Here is an 18,175-nt window from a genome sequence, read left to right on the forward strand (position 1 = left end):
TTTTATTTACTTTTTTTTTTTTTTTTTTTTCTTGTTTAAAGAATGACAAGTGAAACGTGGGCAGAGATATTTGGTTATACAAGTATTGCTTGTTGGATTGTTGTGTTTACACCGTAAAGAATATAAAAGGAATTAATGAGAGAGAGAGAGAGAGTGAACGGCTTAAAAAAAAAAAAAATAGACAACTTTGGAAGAACTTCAAAAGCAAGAATGCAGATGGTGTCTCTATCACATTCCTCTTATTATGGATCTTTGGCGACATTTTTAACTTGTTGGGAATCGTGTTAGATAATTTGCTATTCACCATGGTAACGTATGGTATATGATCGATATGGGCTTAGCATTGATCCATTTGAAGCTACTTTTAGCCGCCTATTATTTATTTGCCGATTGCTTGCTGATGAGTCAAGTCGTATACTATCAAAAATCTCGCATCAGACACGAAGACGTAATAGATGAAGATGACATGTCGCACAATGAACATTCTTTACTGGTCCCCAAAGCATCTGTGAGTGAGAAGACTCGCTCTGTTACACACATCTTCTTTATCTCCAGTATTCTCCTCTGGCTCCTTCTTCTTGTTGCCTCTGCCATCTATTTCCACCAGTCTTCACTTGACTCGAGCAAGATCCATGTTATCCCACAGATATTTGGTTGGGCCAGTGCGATCCTTTACTGTTCCAGTCGAATCCCACAGATTTTACAAAACTTCAAGAACCAGAGTGTGGAAGGATTGAGTTTGACGATGTTTATTTTTAGCGTGGTGGGCAATTTAACTTTTTGTCTGGTAAAATGAGGATTGTATGATTTTTTTTTTCCAACTCCTTCTTTCTAGAGCATCCTTTTGGTTTCACTGGATCCCACTTTTCTGTTTATAAACTATCCTTGGTTACTTGGTAGTGGAGGCACTTTATTTTTTGATTTCACAGTAAGTAAGGCTTCATTGTGTTCATATCATACTAAACATCATTGAATAGATCTTTTTTCAATTTTACATGTTCAAAAAGCATCGCTCATAGAATAATAAAAATTAAAACGTTTTTGTATGCTATTTAGTCAACAAAAAAGAAACGGCGATTTCTTTTTTTTTTATTATTTGAAAAAAAAAATTTACACAGAATATACATTATTTTTTTTTTTTTTTTTTTTTACAAGGATTTAGCAACATGTTGAACAAGGTCAACCACTCTGCAACTGTAACCCTTTTCGTTATCATACCAAGCAACCAACTTGACAAAGGTAGGACTTAATTGAATACCAGCCTTAGCATCAAATACACTACTGTGTTCTTCACCCACAAAGTCAGTGGAAACCACTGCATCTTCAGTGTAATCCAAGATACCCTTGAGAGGACCAGCAGCAGCTTCTTTCACAGCGGTCTTGATATCATCATAACTTGCTCCCTTTTCCAAATTGACAGTCAAGTCAACGACAGAGACATCACTGGTAGGCACACGGAAGGCCATACCGGTCAATTTGCCGTTCAATTCTGGAATGACCTTACCCACCGCCTTGGCAGCACCTGTCGTGGAGGGAATGATGTTGGAGTAAGCCGCACGACCTCCACGCCAGTCCTTGTGAGAGGGACCATCGACGGTCTTTTGAGTGGCTGTGGCAGCATGCACCGTGGTCATCAAACCTTCCTTGATACCAAACTTTTCGTGAATCACCTTGGCCAGAGGGGCTAAACAGTTGGTGGTACAAGACGCATTGGACACAATGTTTTCCTCTGGCTTGTACTTTTCCAAATTGACACCACAGACATACATGGGTGCATCAGGAGAGGGAGCGGTGATGACCACCTTCTTGGCACCGCCCTTCAGATGACCACCGGCTGCTTCGACCGAGAGAAAGACACCGGTGGATTCGACCACGACCTGTGCGCCATCTTTACCCCAAGGGATATTGGCAGGTTCTTTTTCGTTGTGAACGTGAATCTTTTGGCCATTGACGACCAAGAAGCCATCCTTGGCCTCGACTGTGCCCTTGAATCGACCGTGGACGGTATCGTACTTGAGCATGTAAACCATGTAATCTAAAGAAATAAATGGATCGTTGATGGAGACCACATCGACACCTTTCTTTTCTTGACTTGCGCGAAATACAATACGGCCAATACGACCAAATCCGTTAATTCCGATTTTAACCATGTTGAATTGAATGAAATATAAAAGAAATGAATGATGGGTTTTTCATCAGTGAAACGAGGGGGGGTCTTTTATATGCTTTACTCTATTACGATGAGTTGAGATAATAGTGATGTCTTTATAGATTAAAATGATATAAGCATTTATCAGCTCATCTTTTTCATAATCTGATATCTGGCTTTACTTTTATCCCCTCTCTCTCTTTCCTTCCTCTTTCCCTTTTCATTCTTTTTCCCTTCTTCTCATCACACCTTTTGTCCTTTTCTATTTTATACAAAAAGACCCATGAATCCTTTCTCTCTTTTTTTTTAAAACTGAGATGAAATAAACATTGCATCAACCATGATGCATGATTTAGGGTTTATGTCCACACCTGTCATTGAACCTTTTTATGCAGCGCGTTACACAACCGGGTAAACCCACTGTGGCCTACCCTTCTTTCTTTCGAGAGTTTTCTAACGTGTAAAAGGTACAGCCAGCTTATCTTTTGAATATCTCCAAAATTCGGCTAAAATAGTTCAAGCGTTAAATTTTTTCAAAAGCAACTCGTTTATTCAATTAATAATACACTTTAAATTTTTTTTTTTTGAAAAGTATGGAAATTAATGAACCCTAATTTTCTTTATACGTTCACATTCTCGAACATAGTAAGGACAAAGACCATCCACCCAAGGATCATTCAAGATGTCATCGACCGTCGTTCTTTGTTTACAATCAGGATTCAGCATGGTGTAGATGAGTGCTCTTGCTTCGGGTTGCATCTCATTAAAGGACGCGTATTCTCTTTCATCACGTGTACGAAGGTAGTGACGATAATTAGAGTCTTGGATCCTTGCCGAATTGAACGGAACGCCAGTGTAATGCATCGAGAAGAAGACGACGGCCGCAGACCAGATATCAGCCGTAGCACCCCAATAGTGCTCGTCCGTAAAGACCTCGGGGGCCATATAAGGCGTGGTACCCACCTTGCCCGTCGATGGTCTGTTTTGCTTTTCACCCTCGGCACGAAAGACGTCACAGGAGCCAAAGTCGGCAATTTTGAGAATATTGTCTTGGAGGAGCAGGTTCTCTGGCTTGAGGTCCCGGTGAGCGACACCGGCGTCATGGAGATATTTGAGGCCTTGCATGAGTTGCTTAAAGAAGGCATAGATCTCATCCGGTTGGAGTTCTCGTCGGGAGATTAAGGAATTCAGATCGCCTTGATCACACTAGGCAATGTTAGTTCATCGTTCGGGGCATAGGAGACTTACATAATCCATGATGAGACCAAACTTGCTGTAGTCATGATCCATTTTGACAAAATCAATCGTTCGAAGCACGTTGGGATGGTTCAGCGTGTACGTCACCGCAAATTCACTCACCAGCGCCTTCATGTAGCGCACCCGACTGTCCTTTTTCTTACAGCGACGAAAGATCTTGACGGCCAGGCATTGGTGGCTGGGTGTCTTTCGAAGCAGATAGACGTGTGAGGAAACGCCTTCGCCCAGGCCCTTGCCGACCACGCCATAGTTGCTCAAACAGATCGCTCGATCCGCAAAGGGTTGATAGGGTCCGTTGTTGGTGTGGATCGGGGTCGAGTGGAAAAAGGGAAATTTATGAACGAAGCCTTTGACGACGGACCAGAGGGTTTTCTTTGCCGGATATTCTCCGATAGGCACCACGGCTTCTTCCTCCTCGACTTCTTCTTCTTCTTGCTCGTCTTCTCTTCCTTCGCTTTCTTTTACTTCTTCTTTTACTTCTTCTTTCGCATCCTCTTCTTTTGCATCCTCTCTCTCCGATCGTTCTTCATTCGAGAATCGAGTTTGATAAATGTGAATCTTTCTTGGGCCACTGGTGGTAGATTCCTGAACGTATGGACGATGGCTGATCTCTTGTGGTACGGTGACAAGTTGAGGTTTACGAGTCATGGGGAAGGGTTGAAAAGTAGGAAAAAAAAAAGGTAGATTTTCCTTTATTTTTTTTTTCCAAACAAGATTTTCCTCTTTATCAAGCTCTTGGTCAAAAATCAAATGAAATTCTCCTAAAAAAGAGCGCGCATGTTTGAAAGGGTTTTGGAAAGACAAGAGGGATCTTTGGCTTTTGAAAGTGATTGGAGGATGAGTTGAACCCTGGATTTTTTCATAATCAGAACAAAGTCGGAAAGAGTCACACAAGGCTGTGAACAGTACAGAAGGATGGACAGGCAAGGTAAAGAGATGTCATCGATCAAGCTGCTATCTCATCCCTCTTTTTAGCCAGGTGAAAACCAATTCAGTGCTGGCAAGAGCATCAATGAAGGTAGATTCATTCTTTATATCGAACTGTTACCTCTTTTCGTATACACTCGCGTAAGGAATGAAAGGGTGGTGTCTGACGTTGAAGAAAGCAAAGGGGATGGCTGGCAACAGGATGATAACCAATAGAGGGAGTCAAGTAGTTTAGGCAAGCCGGTGCTTTTCAATCATGATTTCGTCACTACAACAGTGAAAGGTAAGCCTGTCAACATCATGTTGATCTTTGGTGGCTTTTTTTTTTTTAATCCATTTGGTTTCAACGGGTTTGATCTCTTGGATCAAGACAAAAGAAAGGCAAAAAAAGTTGAAATACAAAATCTCTCTCTCTCTCTTTCTTTGGCTACCTTTACAGGTTTTGAAATAGGATCAAGGACAGTAAAGCGATTTGATGTCCACTCTTTGTTTTATAGAGTGATCATTAACACATTTTTTAAGCTTGGCATTTTTTTATGAGCTGTAGAAGAAACCAAATTTGAAAAGAGTCTAATATTTTTTTTTTATTACATGTTCTTTTATACAAGACATGTTGAATCAAATGTGTAATATAAAAAGCATGTTCAATCAGGGTTTAAATGACTGAAATGACATTATTGACTAGTTTACAATCTGAATGCAATAAATGAGATGAAATTGTACTTGGATTAGATGCAATAGTTGAAGTAGATGTTGAGGGTGTTAATAAGGGTATATCTTGTTCTTCTTCTTCTTCTTCTTCTTGACTTAAAGGTGAGTGTATAGGATGATTGATAGGATGATTATTTCTAGAGTATTCTTCATTACCACTTTCTTCTTCATCTTCTGCTGCCATAACACGCCTGTTTGTTCTTTTTGTTCTAGCATTTAAAACTTCTTCTGCTTTGGCAATTGAATTATACAACAGCAATCTCTCCCTTAAATGATATCTTTGATGACTTCTTTTATCGTCTCTGTCTAGTTTCTTACATCCCAAAGTATATGCTTTATTAGCTATTTGACGTGGTGATAAATTAGTAGTTGAGAATATAGTACAAGGTGCTGCTCTTTTTGTCCCAAATGGATTCGACATTATTAAAACATTCAAACAAGAGAAAGAAAGGGAAATAAAATAATTTTCATTTAAAAAAGAAAAAGAATTAAAAAAAAAGACAGTATTTATAATCCCTTTCTTTACGGATACAATCGGAAAGTGTTTGAAAGGAAGAGAGAGAGAGAGAGAGAGCCCTTCCGAGGTGAAAGAAAGTGTGCACTTTTCTGATTTGTCTGTTTTAAAAAAGAATGCCTTTTAAGGGAATAAAACAATGAAGCATGTGATAAGAGAGACCCCTTTCCTATACTTCAACACGCATTCATTCTCTTTTCCACGGTATGAATTCTATTTTTATACGCTGAATACACTCATGCTATTATTTTAAAGGATTTGAAAAGAATCAGATTTTTTAAATAATTCAATCTTGATTCGTTTCTAAAGTCCTTTTTTTTTTCTATTCAAACCACTTTCTTTTTAAACAAACCCAATTCAATTGAAGCCTACTTTTAATCATGAAACATTTCTCTGTCGTCCAAACTTAAACAAGACTAAAGCTTTCGTCATGAAGCAACATAAAGCGTTCATACAATTCACATCTTTTCTCTCTTTTCGTCCTTTGTCTTCACTGTTTCCATCCCTCAAATGAATTCTACTTTAAGACTTTAGAATAAACCCTTGATGGATCGTTTGAAATCTTGTTCATAGGAATGATAGATGAATTAGGACTGTGTTTCTCGTCATAGAACATCCATTGAAAGGTTTCAGAGCTGTATCTTTCAACAGAATGGACACACTGAATGTATGCAACCCTATTTGTCCAAAAGTGCATTCTTTGCCTTCTTCTGATTCACAATCGAGATTGTCTTTGGTCAGCGGACTTGAAAAGTAGATAAAAAGGAATCATGTCTTGATTTGAAACACCCATTCGTTCAGATCCCAACTCGACTGTTGGATGCGCTCGCTTGGGAGAAGACAGTGTGCGACGTCAAACGAAGGTCTAAAAATAGAGTATACCCCACTTGTTAAAGGTGGTACAGACACGATGGATTCATTTTTTATAAACAGAATGGTTCATGATGCATTCTATTTAGCAATAAAAGACAAATATGAATCGAATCCAGTGGGGGTGTGAGGGTATCAAAAAGCATCCTTTTGGGGGGGATCCAAAACAAAAGAAGGAAGCAGATGGGCAAAGAGAGAAAAGACGTATATGCATGGCAGGCATCCGTTTGAGATTTGGGGTCACCTCCAATGCGTTTTCTAGGGAGAAGATAAGACGGGATAGGACGACGGTTGTGGATGGACATGTTCATTTCAGAGGCAGACATAGCCTTTCCAGAGTGCTTTCAACACGTGTATCAAGCACCGCAAGTTTTGAAAGACGAGAAAAAAAAGAGAGAGAGGCATTTTGCACATTGGATCGATCCCAATCATGGGCATCAATGTATCCAGTAACAAAAGAACTGTGCATTTGGAAGGCTAGACAGGGCATTCCAACGGTAGGTGTCGATGGCCTAACCCCAAAGGCCATCATCACACAGCTTGTGGCTGTCGGTCACTGAGCTACCTTTGCCTCACCCAAGCTAGGCCTGTGCTTGGGTAGTGTGAGCTTGGTCAGGGTTGGGGCAAGAGAGACAGCAGGATTGGGTGAGGGTACGGTGTATGTCATTCCTATTCACTCATGGACTGTATACTATTGATGGCTTGCCCATGGCCATCACCTTGGCAGTTGCACAGAATAGATATGCAGCAACTCTACATTCCCCTCGATTCAACTGTTATCATCACATGAAATTCACCATTCCAAAGACATGGATACAAAAATCGAGATTGAATGTCAGTGACAGATGGACAAGGCTTTTATGAAAAGCATCCAAGACTTTTTTTTTTTGGATATAAAATCCAACTGTGGTTTGACTGAAAAAGAGAGAAAAAAGAATACGTTGCAAATGATTCAATTTGCAGTGAATTGGATGTCACCCCAATCGCTGCCTTTGATTGAAAGTTTTCGAGCAGTGAGGATCAGGTGGATGGCTTTGGAGATGTAAGCGATCAGTAGTTTGACAGTGAGATTGGTAGAGAAGGTGTCAGTTTACAAAGAATGGATCGTGGGTGATCTTTATGGATGAAAAGTACGGCGAGTTAAAAGCCGTTTGAGTATTCTCCCTGCATAAGGTTTTACACTCATCCCATAGGCTTGATAGGATATTGTCATTCATACAGCACATCAAAGTATCAGTCGTTGAGTACATTCAATAGACCTTTTCAATATTCGTTCATTACAATTTACCAAATGACTGTGGATGATCTAAACACGGGCTTTCGACTCCTTAGGAGGCTAACGTACCAACATAAACCATGTAGTTTTGATAGATACAATATTATGAAATCAAGATACGGGTATAATCCCTTGCATGTAGCTGTCATCTCTAGACAATTGCATTCTATAATGACCCCTCTTTTTTCATGAATGAAAATTTTATTGTTTATTAAAACTCATCAAAGACGATAAGGATGAAGAGTGATGCAAGTGCATGAAAATAGACCTACTGCAGAATGACTTTTCTTGGACAGAGTCACTCTTGAAGCTCATTTGTTGAAATACATTTTCAAATCTTAATTTTTGAAATCATAAACTCAATAGGCTGTATTCACTCTAACCCTTCTCTTTGAAACCTTACCTGTGGATGAGGGCATGTTTGGTTTTTTTCGCTGCGGTGGATTCAGAAATGAGGACAGGGGGGGGGGGAGGTAACCGAGCAGTAAAGATCTGCTTACATTCATCTATTCCTTTATGTCGTACTGTTTGTAATGCATGAGAATACGCTGGTTAAAATCATTTCAAAAGTATGAACTACATCAGATGAGATGAGCAGGTCATAAATCGTTTATTCAATATACGAGAACTTGTGAATCATTCACTAGCTGTCTGAGTGGATACCACAGCATCCCACTTTGCATGACTTTAGTTGAAGCTGGCATCAAGCGGTCAGAACCTGCAAAGTGAAATTTCTCGTCGATGCATTACATTTAAACAAATTTTTAAAATCTTATATGAGTATGCAGTGTTTATACACTACAGTGACTCTGGCCAGATCAACTGAGACATAAAAGAAACTAAAAAGATCTCTTAGGGGAGCAAAAGAAAGTGAATGAGTAAGGAGGGAAAATCGTGTGATGGACATCGGTGTGAACTCTGAGGTCATCTTTGCCCCGAGGTAGGCTGACGACATAGGCGGGTCTTGTGTGTAAAGTACGTAGTCAAGTTCACAAGAATGGTACAAGTAGTTTGGTAATGGACATGTTTGTTTTTTCTATCTGCGGATTCTCTCCGTCGTCAAGGATGTATTTTGTGTGTCATATGACGCCAAGTCTTTGAGATCAATAAGATCAGACTGGATAGAGAAGTTGGCAGCAGCATTCTAAATGGGAGTCCTAAATCGCTGCAGGGAGATGCAGATGCGGTGAAGAAATGCTTTGCGAGCACATCGTACCTTATAGCCAATGGGTTCATTGACGAGAGGTGGGTCACGCATGCTTGAAAAAATCGTCGGGGACTGTGATGTTCAATGTGCTCAATTGTGAACGAAGCTCGGTGTCATAACCAATGTGGATAAGGAAACCGACTAAAGGCCTATCTGAATCATGAATATTCAAAACTCGATGGGTGCTGATGTATGATCTGCAAAGGTTAAAGCGCCATTACTGTAGAGGAACGCGGCGTCAAACAGACACATAGATGAGTTTAAAGCCAGTTAGTTCAGCAGACAAAGAAAATGACCAGGCAGTAAAAATGAAGCAAAGTTGGGAATGAGCTTGCTTAGGCTTAGGAACATCAGGCGGAGGAGGGAAGGCGTCCACTGTTTGATAAACTGCCATCATGTTTCATCCTTCTACCCTGATGAGTTTTAATACACCAAGATTTTCATCCATAAAAAAAAACAGTTTGCGCTCCGACATTAGATGACGTAAGCACTCAGGTCAAAACGCGCAATCACGTATAATGTGTTCTTTTCTATTTTCTTTTTTTTTTATAAATACACACACGCATATCAACAATGAAAAAAGAGGGAATTAAGTCTTACTATCAAGCCAAGATTGAAGAATGTGAATTAGTTTTAAATGAAAAGTCCCAAGACTTACGTCGTTTAGAAGCACAAAGAAACGCTTTAAACGCAAAAGGTTCTTATTTGTTTCTTCATGTGTTTTAAAAGTATGTTAATGACTCTGTTCATAGTGCGTCTTTTAAAAGAAGAACTTCAGTTATTACAGGAGCCTGGTTCCTATGTAGGTGAAGTTGTAAAAGTGATGGGAAAAAAGAAAGTATTAGTCAAGGTAAGCCGATTCGTTGATGGACAAGATGGTGTGTATTGACTTTTTTTTTTTACTAAAAAGGTCCATCCTGAAGGCAAATTTGTTGTTGACATTGCTTCCGATATTGACATTGCTCAACTTACACCCACAACACGTGTTGCACTTCGTAACGACTCTTATCAGCTTCATAAAGTATTACCCAACAAGATTGACCCTCTTGTATCTCTCATGATGGTTGAAAAAGTACCTGATTCCACATATGAAATGGTGGGTGGTTTAGATCAACAAATTAAAGAAATCAAAGAAGTGATTGAGTTACCTGTTAAACATCCCGAACTGTTTGAATCTCTTGGTATTGCTCAACCCAAGGGTGTCCTTCTTTATGGACCTCCTGGTACAGGTAAAACGCTTTTAGCAAGAGCTGTTGCTCATCATACCGATTGTCGATTTATTCGCGTGTCTGGTTCTGAATTGGTGCAAAAGTATATTGGTGAAGGCAGTCGAATGGTTCGTGAGTTGTTTGTCATGGCGAGGTAGGCGATACTTGAACAAAGAGAGAGGAGGAAGAGGAGACTGACATGTTTATAGAGAGCATGCACCTTCAATTATTTTTATGGATGAAATTGATTCGATCGGTTCGGCTCGTATGGAAAGTGGTGGAGGAGGAGATTCTGAAGTACAAAGAACCATGTTGGAATTGTTGAATCAATTGGATGGATTTGAAGCAACAAAGAATATCAAGGTCATCATGGCCACCAACCGTATAGATATCTTAGATCCTGCCTTACTGCGTCCTGGCCGTATTGACCGTAAGATTGAATTTCCTCCACCCAGCGAAGAAGCTCGTGCAGACATTTTAAAAATTCACTCTCGCAAGATGAACTTGACAAGAGGAATCAACCTTCGTAAGATTGCCGAAAAGATGAGTGGAAGTAGCGGTGCGGAAGTCAAGGCTGTTTGTACAGAGGCTGGTATGTTTGCCTTACGTGAACGTCGTGTTCACGTCACTCAAGAAGATTTCGAAATGTCAGTTGCAAAGGTCATGAAGAAGGATTCAGATGCCAATACAAGTTTGAAGAAACTCTGGAAATAAAATGCCTTGTTTATCATCAAATGGTTCTACTCTTTTGATTCTTTATTTAACCACTTTTTGAAGTACGAAAAAATAGAGTTGCTTAAAAAAGTACTTTTAATAAAAAATTGAGTACTCGCAGTAATATCAACTTTGCGCTTCGAAAACCTCTACTGGCGTCTCCTTTTTTTTTTTTTTTTTTTTTTTTTTTGTATGAGGATTTTATTGAAGTGCCGTCTTTAGACGTACACTGTAAGAAAACAGTCAGATATATAGAAGTATGAAGTTAATGTGATATCAGGTGAGCATAAAGAATACAATATACAGTGCTTCCATACTCATTTTACTGATATTTTGAAAACTCTAACCACTTTTTTGGAAAAAAATTTGCTCGTATGTGTGAGGTTAGCTTCGTCAAATGTTGAAATTAATTTGCTCAGCTTTTTGAAAATAAATGAGTCAGTTTTTACAAACATGGGTAAACAATCTTTTTTATTTTTTAAGCCCGAGTGGGGCAAGTTCGGAACGCTTCATAACTATGCATTTATCAATTACCTTATGCGCAGATACATACTTTCACTGAAAACAATATTTAAAATGTTGTCCTGTTTATCTATCAACATTTATCAATGCTTTTTTGTTCAAAGAAACGCTCCTGAATATGCTAATGAACATTTGGCCAATATCCCACTTTGTAGACAAAATCGAATTTGACGCTTGATATTTCAATGTTGCTATTCATCGTGATAATGGGATAAGAGACATGCGACTGCTGTTTTCCATATGTTCAAAGAGGCATAAGGAGCTTGTTTGTTGCCGAAGAAGGCGTGTTACTTCCTATTTGAGCACGGTAAGACAAAAACTGAAAAGAAAGAAGCAATTAAGGTGCCAGTATCAGAAGGCGTACCCTTCTGGTAGAACATCTGAATCAAATGAAGTAATTACTAAAAAAGAGAGTAACAAAAAAGCCTTCCATTAAGTCTTTTTAAGTTGTTAAAAAATTGCGGCTGTTGCAATAGATGGTTTAAAGAGATTCAACCTGCAAACGAGGTGGAGCTAAATAGTTGAAAAATAAGTACATCGAGCATCTGTCACGCAATGGAATTATTGATTTTACTAACAAAAACCAACTGAAGCTGATTGGAATACCCTTGGATCAGCTAAAAAGCAGATAGCAGCTGAATACTGAAGAAGTGGATAGAGATGTTGATTCTTTGAATGAATTCGCAAAGAATTTATGCTGTCTAAAGATACACACGTTTTTTTTTATCCATTTCCTCAACACAGCTCTTCAACAACATCCTGAAATCTTCAAATGGTAAAGCGCTTCCTGTGGGAATGGATAGCTTAGTTCATATAATACAGCTACGATCGAAATTCTACCAAAGAAGTACACTTTCTCTAAGCAGATTCTACAGTGTGTTCATTCAAGATATCACTGTTCAGCCTTTCACCATATACATACTTTTCAACAGCGCCAAAAGTGATAATGATTGTATCCTAGGATATAAATTTATGGGATTGAATGATGATTTAGCACAGGAAAAAAGAGACGCCACTTTATCAAAAGAAGATGTTATAGCATTATTACCTAAGAATCCTTCAAAAAACACTCAAGTTCAGCGAGATAGTCGCAGTATTGTCAGCTTATTTAAAGAGGATGATGAACTTGACGTTATCAGTAATACAACTATTTCTCCATATCTTCAATCTATTGCTGACACAACAAAAACAAATGGCTTGAAGAAGGCCAATAAAGATATTATTGTAAAGTCTGGGACAAGTTTCGAGCAAAGATAATGTGAAGTGGAACAATACTATACACAACCATAATCAGTATCTATCCCCTCTCCTGTTGTTTATCCATTATTCAATAAAATAACATGCATTCATTTTTATCCACTAACCATCCATCCATTTCCATTACCATTGATTAATTAAAATAGTATAGTCCTAAAAAAAATAGCTACTGTGCGCAATCATGACACACTACAAAAAGGTGATGGGACACCATTTATATGTACTATTATATAGTGAAAATAAAGTTTTTTTAACGTATATCGTTGAGTACTAATTAAACGACAATGACAGCAGAAATCTATACATATGAAAGAGTTCTATTTATAAAAGTTTGATAACCATGACAAATAAATTACGGAAATTTACACTAGTCTGATGTCAATGGTACATGGCTCATTTATTTTTTATTTATTTGGAAAACACGGTATAAAAGAAATACTTCGGGCATAGATTGCCCCAAGAACTCATACTGATGTCTATGACACGTCTTGCCCTCCTTACCCATTCTCTTTTTTTTTTTGCGCTTCCTCCCGTAAGGGATTGTTTAGCTTCTTTTAGGTTTTATTTGATCTAGCTTGGGCAACTATGGTACCTTGAAATATTGCGTGCACATTTAAGCCTTTAAAAAGAGTATTTTTTTTATCGTATAAGAGAAATAGCTGTTTAACCTCACTAGGCTCTGAGGTGGGGAGGAAAGCTGACTGTTTGTAGAGTGAAGTTCAGACAAAATAAAAAAAGGATAGAGTGTATTTTGAGACTGTTTATAATGTTTATTACAATGAAATAAGAGGATACAGAATTTTTGTTTAAAAGTACGAAATAATTAAGCATACATAGAGTAAAGTGCTTGAATTTGGATTAATAGACTATATATTAACAAAGAAGTAATATGCGTAACAGTACAACTGCATAATGTAATAACATGACTAGTTACAGAAGTAAATAAACTAAAGAAGTTGCCCTTATTGATTACAGCAAGAATGATAGCATATTACTTGGTTTTAATATTATGAGAAAGATTATCATCAAACGTATTGATGTACATTATAGTGGTCTTTATTGAGCGATTAAAGCTACGTTCGATCAAATCTCTTATTGTTCCTGAAGCCTAATCAAGTTTACTGTGGCCAATTTTAAGCTAACCTAGGCTACTCTAGACTAATATTGCTATAAAAATAACAGTAATTTGTCATGGATTTCAAGGCATTCAATGTTTTCACAGCATATTTCTATGTGGCTATGGGCGCAGTTCCTATACAACAACAAATCATTAATGATACCATGGTTGATTTTGACTCTGCCGCAGCTCAGTCTAAACATTGCACAATTTTGGTTTATATGGGCTCCTTTACTGTTGACTATCCTGGTAACAGTAAAAAAATGCTTCGTTAGAGATAACCGAAAATGGTTTAGGCTTGTAATCCATTGGTACAGCGAACAAAAGGCATTGATGCATGCTGAATTGTCTACTAGAAAGTTGATTTTGATTTAGCACATGAAAACAGATAAGCCACTTGGTTTGATGACAGGATTGTAAATGTCTTGGCGTAGCTTGGAGACCAGACTCCAGTTATAAAGCAAAAGAGAGGGAACGAAAACTCAAGCCACTATTGAAAAAGCAAAACTGAGTTCAAAAGAAATTGAAAAACATTGATTCCATGAAGTGTAACTATGGTAACAGGATGCTTTTTTAACTTTTAAATTACAATAGAAGAATATAATGATACGCCAAGTATGATATAAGCAATGGAAGAAAAAATTACTCTTCGAAATCTTTCTTTGAGAACCATTTGACTTTTATGATCCATTCTTTTTTTGATACAATTCTGGGCTTTGTTTTCGAACTGATTGATTCCATCTTATTTGAAATTTCAAACATCTTATTTACATTAACGATCTCCTCGATATTTAATGAAAGCTCCTATATTGTATGAGAATGAATGTAAGATTAAAATACAGACATGCATGAATGACTTACTTCAACAAATGCCAATCCTTGGATAATAGCTTCAATACCGTTGTTTCGAAGATTTTTATTAGTAACGGGGAAATTCATTACGTGCTCCTTTTCAATTGTGTAGAGCTTCGGCTCAACAAGCAGTCGATCAAGTGCGTTCAAGAATGTATGAAAGAAACCAAATTTATCTATTACGAATAGTTAATTACAGTACGTGAATAACAAAAGTCAAATTAAAGTAAATTACACGATATTGTTCCATTGCTAAGTCCAATCAAAACATTTGAACTAGCCCTTTAATGACCATAAAGGCATACAATCCAACTGCATTTCATACAAGAGACTATCATCTCTTGTATTACTAGTTCAGTAATAAACCCACAGACCCACAGTATATATTTATATATTTATATAACCGTAATTCTTGAACGCCATCAGCAGACGCCTACCTAGGGGTTGGATCCCATGCTTGATTGAAAAAAGCTTATTGTGATAGCAACAAACATTCGCTCAAGTGCGTTCAAGAATGTATGAAAGAAACCAAATTTATCTATTACGAATAGTTAATTACAGTACGTGAATAACAAAAGTCAAATTAAAGTAAATTACACGATATTGTTCCATTGCTAAGTCCAATCAAAACATTTGAACTAGCCCTTTAATGACCATAAAGGCATACAATCCAACTGCATTTCATACAAGAGACTATCATCTCTTGTATTACTAGTTCAGTAATAAACCCACAGACCCACAGTATATATTTATATATTTATATAACCGTAATTCTTGAACGCCATCAGCAGACGCCTACCTAGGGGTTGGATCCCATGCTTGATTGAAAAAAGCTTATTGTGATAGCAACAAACATTCGCTCAAGTGCGTTCAAGAATGTATGAAAGAAACCAAATTTATCTATTACGAATAGTTAATTACAGTACGTGAATAACAAAAGTCAAATTAAAGTAAATTACACGATATTGTTCCATTGCTAAGTCCAATGTACTGTATTGATTATAAGTTTAGAATGTTGTATTAATTGATAAGATTTATAAAACTACAAAAAAAGAAAAGAAAAAAGAAGCTAGCGTTATTGAAAAATTATCTACGTCACCACGTTATGAGAATGTAATGAGTTGTTTTGTCAAGCCAGAGAGGAAAGAGAGAAAGAACCAGACAGGAACTAAGAAGCTTGGATAGACAACTAAAAGAGGACAAGAGAGGGTGGCGTTAAGGGCTTGAAGTTGTGAACTGCAATTAGGACTTACAATAGTGGATGAGCAAGAACGAGACAAAGATAAGTAAGGATAGGAATAGAAGGATAGTCTGATGGAGAGACTAATACTTGATAATTGACTGATGTTTATTTAAATAAAAGACTATGGGTATTTACACTATTATGAGAAATGTGATTTAATAAAAGAATTAACTCAAACTATTAAGCTCTCAACTAAAGAATGTTAAGGGATTCTAATATTATGCACGAGTCTATAATTAATTCTGACAGAGAACCACGAAATTTTCACCTTTTTTATTCTCAAAAACAATGAGTGAAACAAAACGAAAGTTAGATAATTTAGTCGATAGCACTGAGAAGATAGTACTTAGAATTGCCAGAAGCAGAATCAAAACAGCGGCATCTGTAAAACTCATTTTGATTTATAAAAAAAAATAATCATTAAAGTTTTTTCGATAAATGTAGGAAATTGAAGTGGAGACAGCTGAAAAAGTATAGCATGAATATACGAATATTACATCTGCAATATTAATCGTTAATTTTATTAATAAAAGGCTAGAAATAATTGCCTGATTAAATCATTGAAGGTACTTGAATATATTGTGGTAAAAAGTAGCATATGTTTAGTATCTTCCATAGGAGAACGAGTCTTTAGGGGCATATGTTGTAAGAACAGTAAAAACTTTCGAGCCAAAAACACCGGTAGATTTTTATATATATTGGTAAGTATATTCTCTTTTTGATATAGATCAGTATGACACTAATCCATTTTATTGTAGGTTGGCGAAAAACTCTATTGTCGATATATCAAAGATTGAACTGTTCTGTGAACCTGCTAAAGAAAAATTAAAAAATTACCAATGTGCATCAAGCAATGAAGTCAATAGCGAGACTAAATTTAAAAATGTATGTATTTCGTATTTTTATATAACAATTTGATAACTTCTATATACTTTTTAATATAGTTGAATAGACTTAAATTTGAATCCGCCAAAGATCTGTCAAAAAGTCTTGAAATTATAGAAAATTTTAAAACCACAAACTCTATGGAACGTCGAATAAAAAAGATATACTTCCATATGTAAGTCATATCAATGCTTTTAAAAGAAATAGTAGTATAAGGAACTAAAATCGACACCAGCCTTGACTTGCATGTGTATAGCAAGCGTAACTTTACAAAGGACATGGTGAACTTTTATAGCGAAAGTGATTTCCTCCAGAAGTTTTGGTCCCCTGTTTTTGAGGCCTTTTTCGCAGAGACAGTGTTCATTACACATTGGTGAGTGGTTTTAAAAAGCAAATGTTTTATGAAAACTAAATGATATGTATTCGTTTTATTAAAGGGGCGATACCAAGTCCTGGTCTTGTAAGAAGGAAGAAGCGGACATGAAATTGGACTTTCGATTGGTCCTTGGACCTTCAAAAGTTCAATTTGATACCAGTACTGGCGAGTTCGCTAGACAGCCAACGCCAAGAAAGCTGTACAAGGATAGGCTGAAGTCTACTATTGCGGCTAAAGCCACAATAAATGACATATTGAAAAATTCATCTTTGACAATAGATGACCTCCACTCATTGAAGATACCCATCATTCAAGTGATGGGTTTCGAATGCGAAGTTTTTGTTGTTGCGCTTGTTGAGCCGAAGCTCTACACAATTGAAAAGGTGCACGTAATGAATTTCCCCGTTACTAACAAAAACCTTAGAAACAACGGTATTGAAGCAATAATCCAAGGATTGGCATTTGTTGAAGTAAGTCATTCATGCATGTCTGTATTTTAATCTTACATTCATTCTCATATAATATAGGAGCTTTCCTTGAGTATCCAGGAGATACTCGATGAAAATAAAATTTTCAAGGTTACAAATAAGATGGAGGCAATTAGCTCGAAGACAAAGCCAAAAACTGTATTAAAAAAAGAATGGACCACAAAGGTTAAATGGTTCTCAAATAAAGATTTCGAAGAGTAATTTTGTCTTCATTCTTTTATTATAATTTTAAAGTTATTTTTATATTTGTATGTATACGTTTTAACGGGAAATAAAGTATAGTTTATAGTTTTTTTCATTGATCATTCAAAATTATGACTCATCCACATAAAATTTCACTGATCACTCAACACTTTTATTCTATTAGCTGGATCAAATGTCAAAATGTTGGCGAAACAAAGTCGAATAATGTAATAGATGCCCACCTTTGATATCGCCGGTTCTTTGGCTCTTAAACATTCTATTTAGCATACTTGGCTATAGTTTAGTTTAGTTTTTATACATTATTATCCCTCCCGAAAAAAGAAATTGATTATATATGCTTAGCTTTGAAGATATAAGGAAAAAAAAATTATGATTATACAAAAAAGGAAAATAAAGCG

General features: G+C 37.0%; 6 protein-coding genes across 6 annotated transcripts; 3 read left to right on the forward strand and 3 right to left on the reverse strand.

Moving 5' to 3' along the window:
* Positions 1-466: 466 nt before the first annotated feature.
* RO3G_13187 (uncharacterized protein) lies at positions 467-1,019 on the forward strand (the record flags this gene model as incomplete). Its single annotated transcript, XM_067667771.1, has 3 exons — positions 467-787; positions 836-928; positions 978-1,019. 3 exons carry the CDS (start codon positions 467-469, stop codon positions 1,017-1,019), a joined length of 456 nt encoding a protein of 151 aa, XP_067523872.1.
* A 129-nt stretch (positions 1,020-1,148) lies between these two features.
* On the reverse strand, positions 1,149-2,150 carry RO3G_13188 (glyceraldehyde-3-phosphate dehydrogenase 1; the record flags this gene model as incomplete). The annotated part of the gene is made up of 1 exon (XM_067667772.1): positions 1,149-2,150. One exon carries the CDS (start codon positions 2,148-2,150, stop codon positions 1,149-1,151), a length of 1,002 nt encoding a protein of 333 aa, XP_067523873.1.
* Positions 2,151-2,749: 599 nt separating this feature from the next.
* On the reverse strand, positions 2,750-4,054 carry RO3G_13189 (uncharacterized protein; the record flags this gene model as incomplete). The annotated part of the gene is made up of 2 exons (XM_067667773.1): positions 2,750-3,355; positions 3,398-4,054. 2 exons carry the CDS (start codon positions 4,052-4,054, stop codon positions 2,750-2,752), a joined length of 1,263 nt encoding a protein of 420 aa, XP_067523874.1.
* A 934-nt stretch (positions 4,055-4,988) lies between these two features.
* RO3G_13190 (uncharacterized protein) lies at positions 4,989-5,228 on the reverse strand (the record flags this gene model as incomplete). Its single annotated transcript, XM_067667774.1, has 1 exon — positions 4,989-5,228. One exon carries the CDS (start codon positions 5,226-5,228, stop codon positions 4,989-4,991), a length of 240 nt encoding a protein of 79 aa, XP_067523875.1.
* A 4,256-nt stretch (positions 5,229-9,484) lies between these two features.
* RO3G_13191 (26S protease regulatory subunit 8) lies at positions 9,485-10,833 on the forward strand (the record flags this gene model as incomplete). The annotated part of the gene is made up of 4 exons (XM_067667775.1): positions 9,485-9,533; positions 9,664-9,761; positions 9,822-10,273; positions 10,329-10,833. 4 exons carry the CDS (start codon positions 9,485-9,487, stop codon positions 10,831-10,833), a joined length of 1,104 nt encoding a protein of 367 aa, XP_067523876.1.
* A 5,631-nt stretch (positions 10,834-16,464) lies between these two features.
* On the forward strand, positions 16,465-18,056 carry RO3G_13192 (uncharacterized protein; the record flags this gene model as incomplete). Its single annotated transcript, XM_067667776.1, has 8 exons — positions 16,465-16,469; positions 16,583-16,709; positions 16,769-16,884; positions 16,966-17,082; positions 17,147-17,555; positions 17,613-17,770; positions 17,941-17,983; positions 18,042-18,056. 8 exons carry the CDS (start codon positions 16,465-16,467, stop codon positions 18,054-18,056), a joined length of 990 nt encoding a protein of 329 aa, XP_067523877.1.
* Positions 18,057-18,175: the final 119 nt, after the last annotated feature.

Source organism: Rhizopus delemar, genomic scaffold (assembly GCF_000149305.1).
Source record: "Rhizopus delemar RA 99-880 supercont3.11 genomic scaffold, whole genome shotgun sequence".
NCBI lineage: Eukaryota > Fungi > Mucoromycota > Mucoromycetes > Mucorales > Rhizopodaceae > Rhizopus > Rhizopus delemar.